The 21,909-nt window shown below is 37.4% G+C and overlaps 1 protein-coding gene across 3 annotated transcripts in view; it reads left to right on the top strand.

Moving 5' to 3' along the window:
* The window catches only part of PRKD3 (protein kinase D3), a 43,917-nt gene extending 22,031 nt beyond the window's left edge, over positions 1 to 21,886 (top strand). For all 3 annotated transcript variants that reach the window (XM_059841369.1, XM_059841368.1, XM_059841370.1), the window contains exons 8-19: positions 1,688 to 1,871; positions 3,434 to 3,557; positions 6,365 to 6,442; positions 8,078 to 8,354; positions 11,463 to 11,515; positions 11,889 to 11,961; positions 14,883 to 14,989; positions 15,572 to 15,733; positions 16,199 to 16,297; positions 17,110 to 17,377; positions 18,239 to 18,324; positions 18,951 to 21,886. In XM_059841369.1, coding sequence (XP_059697352.1) covers positions 1,688 to 1,871; positions 3,434 to 3,557; positions 6,365 to 6,442; positions 8,078 to 8,354; positions 11,463 to 11,515; positions 11,889 to 11,961; positions 14,883 to 14,989; positions 15,572 to 15,733; positions 16,199 to 16,297; positions 17,110 to 17,377; positions 18,239 to 18,324; positions 18,951 to 19,124 — 1,685 coding nt within the window. In that variant the 3' untranslated portion in view covers positions 19,125 to 21,886. The remainder of the gene's footprint in view (positions 1 to 1,687; positions 1,872 to 3,433; positions 3,558 to 6,364; positions 6,443 to 8,077; positions 8,355 to 11,462; positions 11,516 to 11,888; positions 11,962 to 14,882; positions 14,990 to 15,571; positions 15,734 to 16,198; positions 16,298 to 17,109; positions 17,378 to 18,238; positions 18,325 to 18,950) is intronic.
* Positions 21,887 to 21,909: the final 23 nt, after the last annotated feature.

Genomic DNA, 21,909 nt, shown 5'->3' with positions numbered 1-21,909 from the left:
TGGAAATGAAAAATCTAGAAGCCACCCCAGTGCACAAAATTTGAAGATCTGTTGTGATTGGTCTGCTCATTGTTCGCCATGAAATATATACTTTAAAATGTTAAAATCTGAAGACATGTACCATTTTTTACAACTTTCTCATATCTTACTGGCCAGAGTTAGCTGAGGTAAAAGAGAAAGGAGAAAAATCCCAAGCCAAACTGAAAGAAAGAATTGCACCCTAATTTCTGGAAACCTCAATGAAGTAGGACTACTTTCTGCATAGTCCTTGCAGAATTGAAAGAGGAATGTGTGGAACACTTTATGGAAGAATGTTTAGAGTATTTTTGTAAGTTTTAAACCAGTGTTAAGCTGATGAAATATGGGGTAGATGAGCAGATAGGGATTAAAAACCGATTGAATGGGGGAGCCTAGAGAGTGATTATCAATGGCAAATAACTTGTGGTGTACCCCAGAGGCCAACAAAGGGTCCAGTTCTGTTCAACATCTTCATTAATGATCTTGATGGGACAGAGTGTACTCTCAGCAGGTTTACAGGTGACTGGGAGGACTGGCTGATAAAACAGAGGGTTTGTGCTGCTATCTTGAAGGACTTCAACAGCCTGGAGAAATGAACTCGGAGGGTTGTTGGACCAGGTGACCTTTAAAAATCTCCTCCAATTTCAGCCATTCTGTATCTGTGTTGCTTTGTCACACATTTTTTAGTGAAACAAAATTGGTGAGATGGAGCAGATCACATCAAACTGTACAACTTGATTCAGAGGCTTGTGCAACAGCTGTGCTAGGGCCTGTTGCCATTGCACAATATATCCCATCCATTCATGCTAGCCTTCTCCAGCTCCCAGGCTCTTTCCTGGATCTTGAGCAGTGTGCAACATGATGTTGCAGCCAGTTTTACTGCCCTTGCGATGCTAAAATGGTAAAGGCCAAATAGTTTGGGAGCTATAGTTTCACATAATTCCTCTGAAGATGTAAAGAGCAATTTATTTTTTTTCTTTTTCCCATTCTTAATTGAAGTCACCCCAGGTAAAAAACAAACACAAAAAAACCCCCTACAAACCAACAAACAAACAGAAAAACAACCATAAAAAGGCTACAGATGAAGATATTTTTGTCTTAATTCTTGGTTTTCCACAGTACCAGTTGTACAGCTTTTGAAAACACTAAATTTCTGCCTACAGAAAATCAGAGGTGAATAAGATCTATTCTGCTTTTCTCTTTTCCTGTAATTCCACAGCTCCCCTTTTCTTTCTTACTTTTCTTATTATGGACTGCAAGAGCAGGGGGAGCAGAGTTGGGTTGCTGTTATTGGAGAATTTCATTTGCACAGGAATAATTCTCTGGGTCATCTCTAGTCATTGAAAGGTTACTTTGTCCTGATTACGTTTGGAACAGAATTACTTAATGAGATTTAGGTGTAGGGTTTAAGCTTTTTGCTCTGTTTCAGTATGGTTTGTGTTTTAGTTGAGTCTCTCTTGCCTTGGCATTTAGCAAAATGAAATTGATAATGTTCATTGGCATACTCTGCATCTTACAGCAGAAGTGTCAAGATTTTGTATATTGTGATTGTAGTTTTATGTTTATTTCTGTAAGAGTAAACTGAAAAAAAAAAGTTGGGATTTGGAGGATTTTATTTATTTTTTTTAGTTGAGTGTTTGAAATAATGTCAGACTTGTGTTGTTTCCAGAACCTGCTAGCCCAGGCCAGGACTTGGACATGCCGATGGAAGTTGATAGCAGTGAAATGAACAGTGATGGTAGTCGAGTTCTAGATGATGCCGAAGAGCCCTCTCCCCCAGAGGACAAAATCTTTTTTATGGATCCATCTGACCTCGATGCAGACAAAGATGAGGAAGCTGTCAAAACAATCAGGTAAGTTACAGGATGGATTTTTTTACTCAGGATATGCATTGCTCAATATTGTGAGCAAAACATTACCAGTTAGCCCAGTTTTAATGCTGAAAGTGTATTTTCCCTTTGTGTGGGGTTTCTTGTTTTTTTTTAAGCTTGAAAATGCTTTGTAAAGTTATCCTATCTCAAGAAAATTTGAAACATAAATAAACTAAAAGAATATAGCCTCTTCTAATTGGAAAAAGTGTTATGCTATGATAGTTATTGAAGAAATGCAACCAGATTATTAAAGCAAGATAAAACCTAGAGCTTAACAAAGCTAATGCTTTGGTTGTTTGGTTGTTTTGGTTGTTTTTTTGTTTGTTTGTTGAAGGTCTCTGTGATTTGAGCCTAATTGAGTTACTGTTATAGACATGTGGATTTAAACAGCATTAGCTGGGATATTTTAATATTGGCATCATAGTCTATGCATGTTATGCATAGGCTATGCATAGTTTGCTTTATTTATCTTGAAAGTGATTTTTCTGAAGTCTTTTATCCAATAACTGTTAACAGAGTTCCTTAAATCAAATTTGATCTTTTTATTTCTCTATTATTCTGAGTAGTGTCATCCTGATTTTCTTAGTCATTCTTAATAAGATAAGTGCACTTGTATTTGGTCAAACTAAACATCATTGTAGTTCAGGGCTAAATAGCAAGTTTTTGAGGGAGAGCATATAATGATACCTCCCAACTTTGTAGCTCAAGGATCTCCTGAGTGGGAAGCAACATCTACCTCTAAGTAGGATTTTTCCATTTATTTCTAATCTGATTTGAAGCAATTCAGGTTTTTGGTGTGACAGAATCCTGTAACCAATTCTGTATTGTAACAACAGGCCATGTTAAAGCATCCTTACTTTTTCTGTTTTGAAACTACCTCACAATGTGTGTTTACAGATGTGGCTGTTCGTGCCGTATGTAATGGTGTTAGGCAGGCACCTCGGTGGTTAGCTTTATTTTCAGTGCTATTAAAACCTGTATGTTTAATTAATGGCTCTCTCAGATTATTAGAGATTATCAAACCTTTGTCTGCAGGACAGTTAATATACCTTAGCATTGATAGAATTTTCTAGTACAGTTATGAATTTAACATACCCTGATTTATGTTTTCATAAGTTGAAAGTTTGCTTTGCTTCATTAACCACAATATTATGACCGTAGCATAATCAACTTACATAGACAAGAATAAATGGTAGTTATGCTGATGTTAATTATATTTCTGTGGTGTAAAATGGCATGAAAGACCAGCAGTCTCAGCAGATTGTTTTGAAAGAGGATAATTTCTGTAGGTGTCCTCAGTCCAGTGTGTTTCTTCTCTGTTCCTTAAGTACTGCCATACTTGCCCTAGGAGACCTAGCAGGAGCTCAAATTCATCCATCAACTAAATCTGCACGGGAAGAAAAGGTGTCTGTTCCTGAAAATTATGGACTGTAACCACAGTGTCTGTTCCTGAAAATTATGGACTAAATGCATAAAACAAGTATAATTGCAGTATTGCTGTATTTTAACTTGTTGTATATTAAACTGTTGTATCTTCTTTTTAGTCCTTCAACAAGCAATAATATTCCTCTCATGCGAGTTGTACAGTCAATCAAACACACAAAGAGGAAGAGCAGTACAATGGTGAAAGAAGGATGGATGGTCCACTACACTAGTAGAGACAACCTGGTCAGTTACTTCGGTTTCTTCTTAAATTAAGTTATTTCTCTAAACCAGTGTATTATATTTCTGATTAGAGTTTAATTTGAAAGAGTTTAGCTGTGAGAGTTTAGCTTCATTACAAAGAAATCTGGTTCCAGGGAGAAACTGTAATTTGTTCAAAATTCTTCATGTGATGATTGAACAGGACTTTTCCTTCTCCCCTTTAAGAAGGAAAAGCATCTCTACATTGTCTCAAATTAATTGCATATGTAGTATTTCAGCTTTTCTGAGAAAGTAACTTAGAATAATTTGTTTGTGTCATCTTTCTCTTTAGTAGTTGAACTAAATACTTGTGTCTTTTTTTCTATTCTACTATGTGAAAAGGTGGAATTCATAAGAATATTATTTGTTGAGAGTATTATTCTAATGATCTAGATGTTTGTGAATAGTTATGTGTAGATATGGGAACCCTTAATTCCTCTAGCAATTCACTCTAAAAGTTGTGGCTTGACTGTATGTCCTTGGGTATGCCAGCATCCCCCAAAAAGAGTGTGTTGTTTGTTGCCAGTGCTACCAATAATGCTACCTTAATTGAGTAGGCAAGCTACTTGATTTTTGTGTATTGAGGGGGAAGACAAGGCAAAATAACAGGGTTCCTTAGTATTGCCTGATGGGAGGAAGTGAATCAATCCTCTTGTTTTTTGGTAGATGAATGAAAAGGATGAATTTAAGAAGTTCCCAGGTCTCATGGAGAACATTATGATATATTGAGACTGTTCATGAAAGGCAGCAGAAATACTTTTACATTCTTTATCTCTGTGGCATCTGATTGGAGGAGACTTAGAGAATTTAAAGAAGCAAAGTTATTTGTGATGAAATCAATTTGAAGGGTGATAATAGGCAGCTCTGTACTGTAATGTTTTCACTTCTCGTGATTGTCAGCTAAACTAACTGCTGTAAATAGTCTTTGTGAAGCTACCTTAAAAGCCATTTCTTTAAGGTACAGTTTTCTAGTACCTAGTTGTATTTATCACAATCCAAAATAAGTATCTAGTGTATTTTAGATGTGGTTACAGCCAAGACTACATTAAAGTCACAATTGTCATCAACTGGCTGTGGAAAAACTAAGGCCAGGTAGCAGACAAAGGGGAATAGTTGTAGCAGACTGTTAAGGGCAGACCTGGTATTCAGCTCTGATTTAAACTTTCAGCACAACCAGTATGTTTTCCCATGGACTTTTTTTTTATTTGAGCCTCCCCTTAGTGATCTGATGAAACAACTTAGTTTAGTTTGATTTTCTTCATCTGTCAGTCTGGCTGCCACCTCGATGACATCAACTGAAAAAGGCCAGTCAAATGAAGTATCCTGACCCAAAGGACAGTCAGCCAAACAAGATCTCACAGAGCTTCCTAATGGGAGGAGACTTCCGTATTGGGCATTACAACATCGGCTATTTCCCTTGACTGTTCCGTTCTCAGCAATGTCAGACTGTTTCCTATTCCTGAAACAACTGGGCTTCCTATCAGTTCCAGACAGGTTCATTTTAATAGCAGGATCTGTGTGTTTCTTGTGCTCCCTGATAATAAGATGTTTCACTCTTTAAAATGACAAGTTTCTATGTCATCAGCTTTACTCTTTTTCTGACCTTGGTCCCATCCTTTCTCAGAGTAGGGTATGGGGGAGATTTTGAACCCCTGAGTAAGTTACCAGCCTTTTCCTTAAGTCCTCTGCCCCTAAGTCTTTCCTGATACCCAACTGAATAAAGAGCATATATGTCGAAAGGAGGGGTTTACACCTTTGGTTTCTTTCACCCATTGTCCCAGTGCTGTCTGGGAACTCCTTTTAGTTAAATCCATTTCTGATCTAGTTTTCTTTGTCTAACTCCTATAGGTTGACTTAGCTTCTCCCTGAGTGAAGTGATTTAAGCTCTGCTTAAATATGGAAAAAAAAAGAAGCTTTGCTTTTAATGTGACAAAGTTTATAAAATATAAATATAATAGAATGGTATTTCAAACTTTGTCATCCTAAGTTAGGGTTAAGGGTCTTGGGTTTTTGTCCCAGAAAAATGGAAGTGGTTTTCTAACTCTATGAGCATGGTGCAAGCAAAGTATCTTACAGATACTTAGATTCATGCAACCATATTAGCTTTCTAAAAGCTTCCTTGTTTTGAGGAATATTCTTCTGCTTAAATTACAAGACAGTTATATACAACAGATAATCCATGTTACTTTTTGGTCGGGGAGACTTCTTTTTGGTGGATACTTCCAACAAAGGGCTATGTAGTCTGTCTTGTTTGGTTGGTTTTTTTCCTCATAAAGTATTTTTTTCATTTGAATCTCATAATGTGTCTGTTTTGCCTCTATATTGACGGAAGAATTATAGAGGGCATAATATAGAGGCAATACAGACACTAGGCTTGCTCCCTGCTTGAACCCTTGCAATGTTGGTATGAGGGCATAAAGGGAGAAAGCATGACTCCCACAGTTGTCACTAAATTTAAATGACTCAGATTTTGTGAGAATATACATCTGGAGTAAAACCTGTCTAGTAACTGTTTTTTCCTATATGAGGTAACTCCTGTTGTCACTGCTTTTGCTGTAAGGTAAGTGATAATTTTTGCTAGTTTTTGGAAATAAGTTTTGAGCCTCTTCTTCACTTAAGACAAAGTCTTTATTCCCAAAGTTTATTTTTTCATTTCTCTAGTCTAAGATTACTGTAGATTAATTTTAAATTATTATCACAGTAATTTAAAGCATTTTTTAATTTAAATAATGAGATAGCAAAAGCCATATGAGAGGTTTATTCCTTATGTAATTGTACTGTGCATTTTGTAGAGAAAAAGACATTACTGGAGACTGGACAGCAAATGCCTCACACTTTTTCAAAATGAATCTGGAACAAAATATTACAAGGTAATTAATGATGACTAATATGTTTTGCTTGATTTATTCAGTGCTTTATAGATATGAAGTCTACTGTGAGCAGTTTACGTATTATCTCCGTTTTCCCATCTCTTTTTGAATCAAAACTGTGACCAGGTTAATTGTTGCCCAAAGCCTGTAAGTGAGAAGGACCACGACTAACTCTGAGAAGTTGCTTGCAGCTCCTGCTCTAATTCCCTTGAGTATGTCTCTCCTTACATTTTTGCATGTACTGTTCTCCTGAATTACCTGGCATATTAAGCTTTCCTCACCAGAGGAATTACCAGAGAATTTCTTTGGCCACCAGTTGAATTAAGGCTTGGATTTTTGTGTTCTCTGAGTAGTGACTGAAAGTTTGCATGCTTATATGTTTTATTTCAACATTCCTCAAATACAATTACTCCCTACTGTACAACTGAAAGTTTCAAGCGAGATTTACGGGAAGATTTACTGTATAGCCTTGTGTTTATATAAATGAAGCTTCGTGTATTGTCAATGTAGGATTGTGTTTGGTGGTGGAATATTCAGAAATTGCATTTGAATGTGTAAACAGGACTTTCCCCTTTCTTGTCTTATGCCTTTAGGTGGTGGTCCAAATCTTGCAGCTTCTTCCTTTATAACATCTCTAAGATCAAGCCTTTTCTCTGTACACCCAGCTAAACTTGTCCAGATCCTTTTCATCCCTATCTTGACCAATGCAGTCTCTTCTCAGACCTCTCTGATACTTGTATTGCCCTGTGCATTCAAAACACAGCTGGTAAAATATGTTCCTTGCTTGTTGCTCCATTATGTCACTGCTTTTAGTCCTTTCACTTGCCCCCTTGCACCCCTTGTTTTAACAGCTTAGATCTGATTGTTTGTCTTTGCTGTTAGAGTAATTCACAGTTTTTGCCTTTACATTTATTTGCCCTTCATCTCAGCTGCTGTCTCTTATCCTCCTAATGCCTGCCCAGTGTTCATCTGCTTGTTCACTGCTCTTGCAAGTGACATGCGCCTGCACCTTCCCATGGATGTGGAATGTCCTCCTCTACCTAGCGTGAATGTGAAACCATTTCTTCCTTAAGATCTGTTCTGTCATACTCTTGTACCATGGTCTTAAACTGACCAGGTAGAGGATAATATCTGTATGTAGATAATATCTGCTAATATCTGTATGAAAGAGAATCTTTACCCAAAATGATTCTAATGCACAAAGCAGTGCTTATTGATTAGCATGTATAGCTGCGTCCTCTCCTTAATGTTACTGTTTCACTTTCTCCCCGTCCTGCTCTTCTCTGCCTGAGCTGTATGAACTGCAAGGGGAAAATGGTCATTCTCTATTTGTGCATCACTTACCCATGTAGTGGGGGTGTGTCTCATGATGAACATAAATGTAGTTTGAGTAGAAAATAGTAGTTTTATGGAGAGAAGTGTGGTGGGCCTGAAAATCTGTCTAGGCTTGCAAATAGATATTCAGAACACCGGGTGTTCAATGTTCATGCGCAATTCAATTTTATTTATGAAGCTTGGTGTTTTGTTTTTTTATATATTTGATTTGGTTTCTTTGCAACGCTTGCAGTTATGGGTGTTAGTATATTAAAATATTATGTGCATTTTCATTTTTTAATTTTTAATATCTTTCTTCAGGAGATTCCACTTTCAGAAATTCTCCAGGTGACTCAGCCTCGAGATTTTTCACACGTGGTGCAGGGCAGCAACCCCTACTGTTTTGAGATCATCACTGACACGATGGTGTACTTTGTTGGGGAGAACAATGGCAGCACTCATCACAGTCCAGTACTTGCTGCCTCCGGAGTTGGACTTGACGTAGCTCAGGGCTGGGAGAAAGCCATCCGCCAGGCCTTGATGCCAGTCACTCCTCAGCCTAGCGTTTGCACTGCTGCAGGACAAGGAAAAGATCACAGTAAGCAGGCAGACGAGGCATTCTTGTTCATGTGCTGAAGCTGCTGATGGTAGTGATTCCTTTGGGAACACTGCTTGTTTAGGGTGAAGTATTGTCTGTTGGTTATCTGCTGAATTGGGTTCATCATTTTCCATGAGTCTCTAAAAGGTGACCCTCAGGTTTGTGGAGGGTGGGCAAATCCTTTAATCCGTTGTAGCATAAAGTAGTAAAGAATCAGATTTACATCAGATATGAATGCACAATGCAGAGTTTTATTGTGGGACCACTAAGAATGCACACAGACGTAAGAAGGGAGTACAGATTAGATATTTCTAATATACATAACTAAATAAATATATTCAGATTATATGCATACACTTTGAAAGAGCCAAATTTGGGGTTTTTTTATGTTAGTACCTATATATGTTTATATTTTTAAAATTCTATGAGATGTCAATAGCTAACGAGAAGAGAAGTAGTTAGTGTTGCTATGTAAATACCATCAGTGATGTAGAAAACTTTTTCTAAGCTGTGGGTAGTTATAAAAAATACCCTGTTCTTCTTTTTATGTACCTTCCCTCCCTTTTTTCATCTGGCATAGGATTATATTCATTATCAAGGCTCCACTAAAGTTATATATTATTTTCTTGCTTTTAAGACATCTCCTTGTTCCTTGCAACAACATTCATTCTCATTCTGTACTGAGATTTATGCTTACACTTTTTAGTTTCCTTTCAAATTCCAGCCACTCTTTATCTCCTTGCATAAAAATTTTCTTTTGCAGTAGATTCTGAGATCAGATTCTCTGTCTCTGATATCTGGCTACTCTGCATCAGCAACAGTTAAGAACATGTTAATGCTAGTGTGAGGTAAAGGCACTTCCTGCTAATGCAGCAATGGTCTAAAATAGTAAACTATGAAATGCCACTACTGGAGTTGGTATGTAATTACAGTGGAGAAACATACCTGTGAGGTGGTACCTCATTCCTGGCTTTATACACACATAAAATGCCACTTTTGATATGGAATTTTTAGTTTCAAATATATATGAATGTATTTATCTCTATATAGATACACCAAAATTCTCTTTGCTTTCTAGCGAAGAGAATTTTGTTGCTGATAGACTTGCAAGATACTTGATTTTTCCAAAATAAATAGTTTTTCAGATATAAATAAAAACATTCCATTGACATTGGTAGGGACTAGAAATGCATTGGTAGATGCTGAGAGGGAGTATTTTAGTATGTTTAGGATTGTTGGAGTATAAGAAAACTACTGTGAGTCAGGGAGTGGTATTTAGATCTTTTTAGACAACTCAGATTGGTTTTTAAACTCTCAGAAGGCCACAAAATGTCTGTTCATCCCTCTTCTTCCTACACTTTGTGAGTAATGAAATGTATCTCAAGAGCCCTTAAGATAATTAGATTTTAACTTAAAAAAAGGTCTCAAATACATGCTTTTAAATGAAAGGACCAAAAGGAGGAGGGAGACATTGCTAGCACTTGAAATACTTGCAGCAACAGGGAATTTGTAGTGTCAAAGTGTCCACAAGGCATCATCTAATTATTATATACCCCATTGTGGTCAGAGGTACTTAGAAATGAGGATGTCCTTCCAGTCTGACCCATGGCAAAGAATCCTTTTTAACCACCATCCTTTTTACCTGGTGTTTGGGGTGGGTTGATTCTGTAGGGTGATTCTGAGCTGAAATGAGAAGGAAACCTGCCTGCTGTAGAGAGAATCTACCTGCTGTAGAAGTTGTGTGGAATTGTGGCATTACTAATTTCTTTAGAAGTGACTGCTTCTTAGCCCTTACTCTTGCACATTTCAGACACTAGAAAAATGGATTTATTTGGAAGGAATAACTCACTCTTTACCTCCAAGTTATTTTGTATTCTGTAGCTGTCTGTGGACAAGGGTTCAGTGTGTTCTGTTAAACACTTCCAAAAACTGTATCTCTATTTTCTAGTTAGCTTGAAGCAGTTTTTTGTTGACCTTAAGAATTTTGTTTTTAGAATTACTAATTGATCCTATCTTCTCTCGGTAAATTTCTTCTTTGAGATAAAGCCCAGGTGGCAAAAATCAGGCATCTTTTTTCTCTAAATTCTCTTTAGAATGATAAAGGCTCTTTTTGAACTGCTAGTAAGTTTATAGTGTGTTTTCTAGCTACCTTTTAGATGAGTTACTTCTTTTTGTTCTTTAGGTTAACATAATATCACAAAATTGTTAGGGTTGGAAGGACCTCTGGAGATCATCCAGTCCAACCCCACTGACAACTCAGGGTCCAGGTTGCACATGGACACATCCAGTTGTGTTTGGAATGCCTTCAGAGAGACAGACTCCTAGTGCTAGATGTCTGTTAGTCTGAGATGCTTTACTTTGCCATGAAAGTCAAAAGAAAAGGGTATTTCCTGCCTTCCTTGGTATATCTCTTCTTGCCTGTGCATCAGTGTTATTCCTGTAATGAAAAATTCATGTCAGTGTATGCTGCAGACTGAAGAATTCTTTATCTGATACATTTACTTGGAAATTACACTTCCTGAATGTGCCCTTATGTTCCAAGGATTGATTTACTTCTGTAGTTTATCCATGAAACAAAGTTGTTTTTTTTTTTTTTTTTTTAATCTTATGGGCTTTATTGCCTTTTAAATTATCAATTATTCTGTTACTTGGTTTCTTTGATTTGTTTCCTTTTCTTATTGCATTAATTCTGTATGTCTTAGTGCCAAAGAAGATAAGAAGCCACATTCATTTGACTATGACCTGCTCCTCTTGCCTGTATTTTTCTTTATTGCTACCAAAAATCATTTTTCATTTGATGAACTATGATACAATTACTATTGCTTTTGGTTCTCCAGCTGTCTATTGTGTACACACTTGTATTGTTCTACTGTTTTTGTAATCAGGAATAGGACAAAAAAAGACAAATAATCCCAGCAAAACTCCCAGGGTTATTTATCTGATGAATTCCAGAGTATGAAGTTTCTGCAAAACAGCACTAAAAATCATTTCACTGATACTGGGTTGGAAGTCAGTAAAGGGTTTTTGTTGATTCTCATTTTTTCCAGTCTTTTTAGAAAAAGTCTGCCTTTTTTATTTACTTACTTGGCTTTATCTTCTTTATTGCAGAAGAATTGTCTCTAAGCATCTCTGTTTCAAATTGCCAGGTCCAGGAGAATGTGGTGAGTCATGTGCATTATATTACAGTGATGTTTATTTATCTGAGTATTACAAAGTAATTGGTAGTAGCAGTGTCTGGATGAGAAAGCAGCACCAGAGCACTGTAGGTAAAGAAGTCCATGTTATGTTCAGAAGTAACCTACTTACCTGCCATGGCTGTTAGTTTTTATGGGTGTGTGTCCCTGCTTTTGGTGCAGCTCAGTGGATCCTCTTCAGGAAAAGTTTGTGTTTTCCCACTCCTCAGTGTAATGATGGTACCTTTTACACATTTTGATTAATGCCAAATATAATTTCAGCCTAGCCAATAATAACTAATGTGATCCTGAACATTTTAATGACTCCTGATATTTGTGATTTCTTTTTTTCATGCATTAGGATATCAGCTCTGTGTACCAAATATTTGCTGATGAAGTTCTGGGTTCTGGTCAGTTTGGTATTGTATATGGAGGTAAATTGCATTATGTTCCGTTATGCATTTATTAAGGTAGAATGTCTGCTTGATAAAATTATCCTTTTCATACTTACTTAGCTGTGTCTAGAATGTCTAGGTGTAGTTAATCTTGTTAAAAGTTGTGTTTGGATTACTTTACTGCATGTCTCTGCAGTTCTATGTACAGTATTTCTTACAATTAAAGTCTTGCATTTACAGATTTGCATTGGCATCCTAATCAGTTTAGAATATGCATTGCTTTTTTGGCCGCAGTTAAGTACAAAGCAATCCGATTTAGCCATGTTCTAAGATTTTTTTAAATTGCAAATTCTAACACTGTGCTTTACAGTATTAGAAGTCATATATTTGCTGTCAGTTATACCTGTTTTGAATTACACGTGAAAGATGTGGCCAAAAGCAATTAGAAAAACACATAATTTATGGTTTGACAGTATGGATGCAAGCATGTTATTGGCATACTTGATGCAAACAAATTTCTGTCAGCAGGGTAAAGTAGAAAGAGGTATTCTTTGCCAAGAGTGTTAGCCCTAGGTTTCAAGTCTACTATTATCACCTAGTTTTTAAAACCTTCTGTTGCAGCATATAACTTGTTTTTAGTATGTCATCACAAAAAATGAAGAAATACTAGAAATGCATATGAACTCTGTTTCTATCTCTCTTTTTTTTTGTTTTTAACCTCGTGTTATATTTCAAGTGTTGAGAAAACCACAGACCATAAATCTGGAAAGAAAGAAAAAGTCATAAGTAATGACTTACAAGTGGTAATCTTTCTGCTTCTGTTACATTTTCTTTCTAATCAGGAAGTGTTGTGGCTTTGATTTTTCTGTGTGCCAATTGTGTAGTTAGATACTTTATTACTTCTGAACTGCTTGGTGGAAATAGAGTTTGGTCTGGTTTTACATCACTCTTGAAAGAGGTCAGGTTTTTTGCCCCCTCTATTTCTTAAAGAGTCATGTGAATCAAAATATCCTCCCTCTCTTATGAATAGAAATTAACAAATGCAGACACTTATCTTAATGACTGGGTTTCAGTTTTTCTAAATAGCCTTGTAGATAATCTCAGCTTGGTGTTTTGCATGATTCAATGCTTACAAGTGCTTGTAAGTGTAGTAAACACTTACAAAAAGCTTTCATTGAATTTTTTTTTTTTTACTGAATAAGGGCTTAAAATATATATGTTATGCTTACTTCTTAATATAAAACCACAAGCTGAAAGAGTATGAAAAGACAATATAAAAGATGATGGTTTTGCTGGCTCTACACACTGCATAATTGTTGCTAGTATTTGGAGAGGCTAGATCTGTTAACTTCTGATATTGGCTTATCTGTACCTTTGTAGTTATACTGAAATAATGGTAACAATTAATGGAAAAATTAAGTTGCTTTCATTGTTGTGGGGTTTGGATTGGGTTTTTATTTTTTGTTGTATTTTTTGTGTCCCCTATTCTTGACAAATGTTTTCAAAATTGCAAATCAAAAGTTATAGGATATAGATGTCCAACTCCCTGCATCAGTGAGAACAGTTTCCCTCTGCTTTTCCTTTCAAACTTTGATTAGCTTGAAAGATCTGAAAAAGGGGAGACAGAAAAAAACTACTCTTGACATTTTCTTACTGATGTAAAACTTGTACTGAAAACTGGCTGGCTGTGTTTTGTTTAACAAAAGGAATTTTCAAGCTGCTTTTCTGTTACTTTTCATGGGCAAGTTTTAGCTGTAGTCTAGCTTATATAGTTAGGTGTTTTGTTAGATGGGTTGGTTTGCTTTACATTCTTTAGCAATCTAGTATTTGCCTTCTGTGTTTTGCATCTAGTTTGTAATTGATTGTATTTGTGCTACATTTCAATATAATTTCCTTTATCTGGTAGAGATAAGCCCTTTATTCATGATGATGTTAAAGGCAGGTGCAGTAGTTGCTTGGCAGAACAGCCGTGGAGCAGTTCCTGTGCTCTGCCTAAGCCCTGGCCCCAGTGCTGACCAGGGAGCAGCAGGGGAGTCTGGCTGGCTGCTGAGGTGTGGCTGGGCTCCCCACAGCAGTGCTGGTAGGACCTTCTGTGCCACTTGCCCTGTAGCTGTGTGTGTCGTCCCTTCTCCTAAAGTGGCTTCCAAACCCTTCACTGAGTGGACAATGACACTTTTCTTTGGTGCAGACTTACTGTTCTGTCATAGTTTAGTACTAAATGTCTCTGATTTCCAAGGCCTTGCCATGTGTGATCCCATTAACCTCTCTGATGTGACTTAAAGAAGCTGGGGAAGCATGAACAACTCCTCACTTAGCCCTGGACACAGTCTCCCTGTGTATTGCAGAATGCTTCTCATGGAGCTGATGCAGGTTGCAGCAAGGAATAATATGTGGTGCTGTCAGCATGGTGTTTTTCTTACCACCTTTTCTTGCCACAACCTTTTAGAGCTTTTTGATCACAGCAGACTCCCTCAGGTGTTAAATGTGTTGCTGTTCTTTGGGGTACCTAATTGCTCTCATGTTCCCAAAGAGTATTAGATGTGTAATTTCCTGTGGACGTGGAACTCATGAAAGAATGAAACCACTACAGTGGGTGTGTAGATCTGTTTTCACTTTGGCCTTGAATTGCTGTTGATTTTACAGGAGAGGCAATATTCTGTGGAGTAGTTATTACTTGCTCATGTGCAAGTCCCTTGCACAACCAAAAACTTCACCCAGTACATCTAATGTCAGTGTGTGTGTACCTGACAGCAGAATGGTAACTGGTTAAAGTACAGAATTCCTGTGGAGGTTGATCACTTCTTTTACTCATATACCATTTGCAATTCTAAATATAAATATGGTAATATTGTAAGTTTGACAGAATATACTGATTTCCCCAAAAAGGAATTTCTGCTGTAATGTTTAATAGCTATGAATTGCTTTTACCTCTTGATGGCTGACACTGACTTTCTGTTTAGGAAAACATAGGAAGACTGGAAGAGATGTGGCTATCAAAGTGATTGACAAGATGAGGTTTCCAACTAAACAGGAAAGTCAGCTTCGTAATGAAGTAGCCATTCTCCAGGTATAAAAGTATTTTGGAATCATGTTGGAGTTTTGTCTTTAATAGACCATTAATGAGATTTTGTATTGTGTCTAAGTGTTCTGAATTTATTTTTAAATTTACATCTGTGATTTCTGAGTCCTTTTGGAAGAGGGAATCTTATAAAAGCAGGAACTTCTGAGTCCTTGGTAGAGTTGATAACTTGGGGGTGATATCTACCCTGCTGTAGGGGATCCCACTGAAGCCATATACTTTGGCTCCATGTTGACTCCTCAGTATTATTTTCTGCTGTTTTCCACTACTGGCTTCTCAGTCTTTGAGCATTATTCTTACACTCTGTAACTTGAGTACAGAACATGCATCAACTGTAAAATTAATCATTGCAGCTAAATTGTATTAAAGAATTTATCTTTAGTAGTTGGTGTATTTCATGGCTTGACATTTGTTTCAAGCTAGTTTCTTTCCTCAGATTTTTTTTCCACCTGTATCTATTTAACTGTTGTTTTTTTTTAATTTATTTTATTTGTGGTCAGCATTTCTGTGTAATTCAGGCTATTTCATACTGTTTTATTGTAGTGATGTACCTATGCTACTTTGTTTTAGAATTTGCACCACCCTGGGATTGTGAACCTGGAATGTATGTTTGAAACCCCAGAACGAGTCTTTGTTGTGATGGAAAAGCTGCATGGGGATATGCTAGAGATGATTCTTTCCAGTGAGAAAAGTCGACTTCCAGAACGAATAACTAAGTTCATGGTCACTCAGGTGAGCAGTCAGTTCCTCTGCTTTGAGAGGAAAGGCTAGATTTGGGTTTTGTAATTATAAGATGAGAATTTGGAGAAGGGGTTTTCTATATTGTTATTTAAAAGAGACAGCATAGAGAGCTGCACATCTAATGAAAGCTGAATAAACAAGAAAAGAACTTTGAATGTTTATGATGTTAATTTTTTTGGCCCTTCTTTCCCAAGACATAACATTACGGACATGTAAAAATGAATGTCAAAACAGTAAGCATTCAGAAAGACAGAGGAGGAGGGGGGAAAGGGTTGGGGAAAATAAACCGCCTTGTTTTCAAGTCTTGGTAAGCTGGAAAAACAGTACTTGCACAGTATATATGGGTTAGTTCTTGAGGACTATGTTGATAGAAATTGCTGTATTGGTTAGTCTGTGTGTCTTTTGACACCTCTGATCTGCTTAAATATATTCTGAAAGCATTCTTTCGTTTTGTAGATACTTGTTGCTTTGAGGAATTTACACTTCAAGAATATTGTGCACTGTGATTTAAAACCAGAAAATGTACTACTAGCATCAGCAGAACCATTCCCTCAAGTGAGTGAAGATTAAACAATACTTTTCATTACTTATTCATTGGGGGTTTTTTAAAGCAATATTGACACTGCTGCTTAAAAAGCAACGCCTTATGGGAATTTCAACTGACTTCTAGAATGACTTGAACTGCATGTATTGTAGTAGTCTCTTTTTTTTCCTCTTGTCTCACTGAGCACTGTAGTGCATTGCTATTCCTTATACTCTGAGGAGGGCTTTTATTGACTTGGGGTTACATGTTGAACTTGGTCTGGATTGTTTTATCTTCATAAGTGCGTGCCCTGTTCAAGTTGAGGAACTGTTGTAGGATCATGAAGATTTGAGCATTGGTGCATGTGCTGGCTGTTAATGCATTTTACTGGGATGTTCTGTCAAGAGCTGGCTGGTTCTGAGTTCAAGCTAAAATTCATTGTTTGATTTCCGTGTAGCCAAAACTTCAGGAATATGATTAAGAGGAATGTGATTTGGCTGGGATTCATGTGTGTTTTTAACTTTGGTTCTGTGCCTTTTGAGAGTGAGGATTCCATTCTGAAAATGAGCTGGGTTTGGAATCAAGATACTTTTTCCTTACTTGCACAATTGTGACCATGTAATACACAAACTGCCTCAGACCTGAGTCTGTGCAGGATCAGTTCAGGTCTTGATCTGAAGCGTGGTTGATCTGTGTGCTGTAAACCCAGCAACCTAAAACCTTAATGGACTGGTTTACATGGGGTTTTGTTCTGTTTGCATACAATGCATGCATACAATGTTTAAGTGATGGCAGAAAGGGTGTGAAGTCAAGCAGAGATTTTTCAGTTTGAAATGTGCTGCAGGTGAAGCTGTGTGACTTTGGCTTTGCACGCATCATTGGTGAGAAGTCTTTCCGGCGCTCTGTGGTGGGCACTCCTGCGTACCTCGCCCCTGAAGTGCTCAGGAGCAAAGGCTACAACCGCTCCCTGGACATGTGGTCAGTAGGAGTTATCGTCTATGTGAGCCTCAGTGGCACATTCCCGTTTAATGAAGATGAGGATATCAATGATCAGATTCAAAATGCAGCATTTATGTACCCACCAAATCCTTGGAAGGAAATTTCTAGTGAAGGTAAAGAAATTAATTTTCTCTATTAGAAAATAGATTGTATGTGGCTAATGCATTCAACTGCTTAAACATTAAGGTTCATTTAGGAAGGAGTGTAGAAATTATTGATAGTTTGAGTTTAGTTGACTATGCCAAAGTAGATAAATATAAGGTAAGTATATTTGTGAAAGATAAATTGTGGAATATAATGCTTTAGATAATTTTCAGGTCAGGGGAGTCAGGAGATTTAGCAAGAAATACAAATTTCATGCATGATGAATGGGATAAGTAATCTGACATTTCCCAAACGTCCCAAAGGAAAGTTAATTCATGTGTGGGTATTTGCTGAATGCTGGTATATTTTATCTGAACTATAATCACAGAAATGGTTCAAAGTTGGATCTGGAATTTTAGTTTGTACATTTGGAAGTACAGATTTACGTGCCAGGTCTGAACAACCTAGAAGTTTACAAAGCTGGTCTCTAGAGCTCTGCAGCTTTGCATGTTTGGTTAATACGTGATTAATACACAGGCAGATGTGGAAGGACGTATACAAAAGTATACAATAGTGGAAGTACCTATATTATTGTAGAACACAGGATTATGCTCAAGCTTCTTAGGCATATCTGAAAATCACTAAAATCGGTAGGGAAAAAGATTAATAACACAGTACAGCTTTTAGTGTTTCCATCAAAAGTAGGGGGAACTTACCCCATACCTATTTTGTAGCCACATTTAACATATGCAAAGCTAAATAGCTTGGTTAAATACAAAGGTATTCAGCGTAGGATACACTCACACATAAAAAAATAATTTCTACTCCAGCATGTGAACAATGATAGAGGTGATTTGTATTTCAACAATATAATTTTTGTTCTTTGCCAGCCATTGATTTAATAAACAATTTGCTTCAAGTGAAGATGAGAAAACGTTTCAGTGTTGACAAATCCCTTAGTCACCCATGGTTACAGGTAAGCCCATCTGCCTTTTTCACTATGTTTATAATGGGTGAATAATTGTTTTGGCTGAAATCCTTCAGAGGCTTATGAAAACTGCAAGTGTCACATTCTGTTGACATGAATGCTTGAGCATTTCTAGCTTTAGCTTTACATTTGATGTGCTCCAGGGTTCTGACCATCCATGAATGCCTTCTTTCCTCAAGGGAAATTTGTCTTACTGTTTCTCTCACCTTTTCCTTTCTGTCTGACAACAACATGGGTTTACTCTCCTGGCTTCCTCCTGACTGTGGGCAGTGATGAGTGCATGGAGCCCTGTGATACCAGCATGGAGCCAAACATTATTTGTTCAGTGCTGAAGGGGACACACAGCCTGGTGTGTGCCATAACTTGTAGTCCCTTTAAAAAAGATTTGTTTGGAATGGAGTTTATCTGCTGCTTTGATGACCTTAGATACTAGCCTATTTAATTTTGACCTATTCTTTGTAGACAATGTTGGGGCTTTTTTTTTTTAGTAGATCTTGTTGGTTGTGTCTCGTGGCTATTTACACTAAAAATGGACACAAACTGCAAATTTATCTGTGGGAATGTAGTGCTGCTGTTTTTTAAAACTGCTTCCTTGAATCTCTTTTACTCCTTAGGATTATCAGACTTGGCTTGACCTCAGAGAATTTGAAACACGCATTGGAGAGCGCTACATTACCCACGAGAGCGACGATGCACGCTGGAAAGAACACGCTTACGAGCACAACCTCGAGTACCCCCAGCACTTCATTATGGCTCCCAATCCAGATGACATGGAAGAAGATCCTTGATTTGTTCATTATGCTAAATTGCAGCAAGGAAGGATACTCTAGGCAGAAACTGAAGAAAGTGGAACAGCTATTGCTCTTTCCAAATGCCATACACCTAGTTTGGTGTGTAAAGCCCTGGAGGATCCTCCATTCCTCATGGGAATAGACTGTTGTCTGCAAACTTTTCTCCATCCCTGACTTTAACTCTGAGAAGTTACTGGACAGTGGGATACAGAGCCCAGTTGGGTAACGTTTCACCGAGCTGGGTGGCTATAAAAGCCATTACTGAGGTGTAGTGTGTACAGACTGAATGGTTTGTGTTTTTCAAGGGTTTTTGTTTTTTCATAGCCTATGCAGTAAGAGTTTTGTAACAGTTTTCTAATCCCTATTTACTAGGCCATAGAGGACTGTTTTCTGTTACTTAGATACATCTCCCGTTTCTCAAACTGTGGATGGTGAAGAGACTCTATAAAGAAATCAGTACAGAATACCTTGGCTAAAGCAAAACATGGTGGTTTAGTTGAATACAGCTTCATAGATGAAGGAATAATTTGCTGCTGTTTAGACAGTTAAATATGCGTGTCTTGGCCCTAATTGAACTTCTTCCAGAAAGCAACCAAAAAAAAAAAAAAAAAAAAAGGAAAACCCTGTAACTTCTTACATTCCCCTTGAAATGCTGGCCAACTTTTTAAAGAGATGACAACCAAAGCTGTGCTAGGCTTTTATTCTGTCTGTTAAAAAAAGCAATAAGCCACAACAGTGTGCTGCTGTGCAAGGCTGGCACATCATTGATACACACCAAAGGCATTTTGCCTTAAAACTACACAAATAATGCAGAGAGCACACAAGACTTTATGTAGCATATCTTTCACTCTGGAAGACCAGCTTCTAGCAGAAGGATGTGGAAAAATAGGGAAAAATACATGCAGCTTTCTTCTGTCATTTTGAGTAATAAGATTTTAAAATTCTTCTAATATTTTTCTAATTTTTGAAGGTTCCCTGGACTTACATCAGGATTAGTTTGTAGCCTGCTAGCTTGTTATTTTAACTCTGCTCAAAACCTAGAAGTAACAGTGGATAGTACATCAGCTGTTGCTTCTGCCAGGGCAGCTGGATTGTAGGAGAAAGGACTTTGCCTTCCCACCTTAACTTGCAGCCCCTCCCATCCTCTTTACTGTGCTCAGAACTGTTTGAGCTGAATGAAGAGTCCAAAAGCAGCTCCTAACTCAGTTTTTTCTGGGCACTTGCCTCAACTGAAGGATTCCCAACCACCAATTGGACTTGTGGTGGCACAGTAGAGGGGAAGCAGCAGTGTTCTTTGGAAAAGATTCCCTTGGACAGTTCAAGTTAATGGTATTTCAAAGAAGTTTGAGGCTGTAATGCTAAATGCAAATGGAAGAGGGTTTTTTGGTCTTATTTTAAAAAATGAAATTTTTTTTTTTTTTTTGTGGGGTAACAGTGTTGTGCTCCTGGAGGGTGCTAGATGGCTGCATGCATCCCTGATGTGCCAAGCTGCTTAACTGGAGCTTAGTTGGAAATATTTTTAAAATACTGATATAGGCTTAAGCTGCAAAGGCAGTGAGAGGCTTTCGGGTATCTCCTCTCTCCTACAAAGATTTTTCTTTTTTTGTTTGTGTGTAGATAAGTCTTTCTTTCTACTGTTTTTTTTTTTTTTTCAGGTAAGGAAACAGGTGAGCAGATTTATAAGTTGTTAGATATACCTAAAACGTTAGAGGGTTAGTTCAGAGCTGGCAGCTGCTTGCAGTAGCAGTGACCTGGCAGTGGTCAGTGGCAGCTGCAGAAGGATGTACGCACAGGTAGGTCTGGTCTTTAACTCACTCTTTCTTTTCCCATTGCCCTTTATCTATCTGCCACTGCATTTCGTAGGTGTCTGTGTTGGCAAAGGCTGAGCTCTGGATTTTTAACCCTGTTTAGAGAGGGTTTCAGGACTGATTGTTCAAAGAGGCATTGCTTTTTATCTTCGCAACCAGAGCAATCTCCTCTGACATTGGTAGTTTGGTATTTGCCTGCTCTTGGCAAGGAAAGCAGTGCAGCTGAAAAACTTCCAGTGCTCAAGTGACCAAATTTCAGTGAAGCCATTGCTATATTCCATCCTAACTGTAATATGTAGATACAGTTTGGTTTTAAACTTCAGATTTTTTACTTGAGCTGTTACTTCAGGTTTACCTGTAGGTTTGTTGTTTGTGTTGTTTTAAGGGAGGAAATAAAGCAGCTCAGTCACTTGAAAAAGCACAACAGGAATAGAGGAAGGAGGGGACAATAATGAAGTAGAAGGCCTGGCTTTTGTCTCTCTCCATGAAGTCTGCTCTGCTTCAAAATATTATATGAGCTATTTATTCTTCAAGTTGTATTAAAATAAAAATAATGCTGTTGGCCTTTGGAGGAGATTGCCTGATCATATGCAGACTTATGGAGCCAGACAAGAGAAGCCACAAGCAGCTAGTAGTCAAGAAACCAAAAAAATCAGGCTTATATCATGAGTAAAATTCCTAGAGTAGTAAAAACAGCTGAGTTTTTTATTCCCTTTTTTCTACCTTTACTGCAGACTTTGACAGCAGTAGGTTACAGTGTTTAATACCCTTACCCCTAGATGAATTAAGTTGCGTTCATTCAAGCAATAGTGCTATGGTGATGCTAGAAAAAAGCTCATGTAAAATTTATAGCCTCAAAATGACACTGTCAAGTACTTTTATATTTTTATACACCCCATTGTTTGTAAATATCCTCTGGTAAGCTTGAAAATAAAATTTATTTCCCTAGCAGACTTGTTCTTCTTATTTATGTG

This window comes from Haemorhous mexicanus, chromosome 3 (genome assembly GCF_027477595.1).
Source record: "Haemorhous mexicanus isolate bHaeMex1 chromosome 3, bHaeMex1.pri, whole genome shotgun sequence".
NCBI classification, from domain to species: Eukaryota; Metazoa; Chordata; class Aves; order Passeriformes; family Fringillidae; genus Haemorhous; species Haemorhous mexicanus.
Note: the sequence above shows the minus strand (reverse complement) of the source record. Positions and strands in the feature narration are given on the sequence as shown.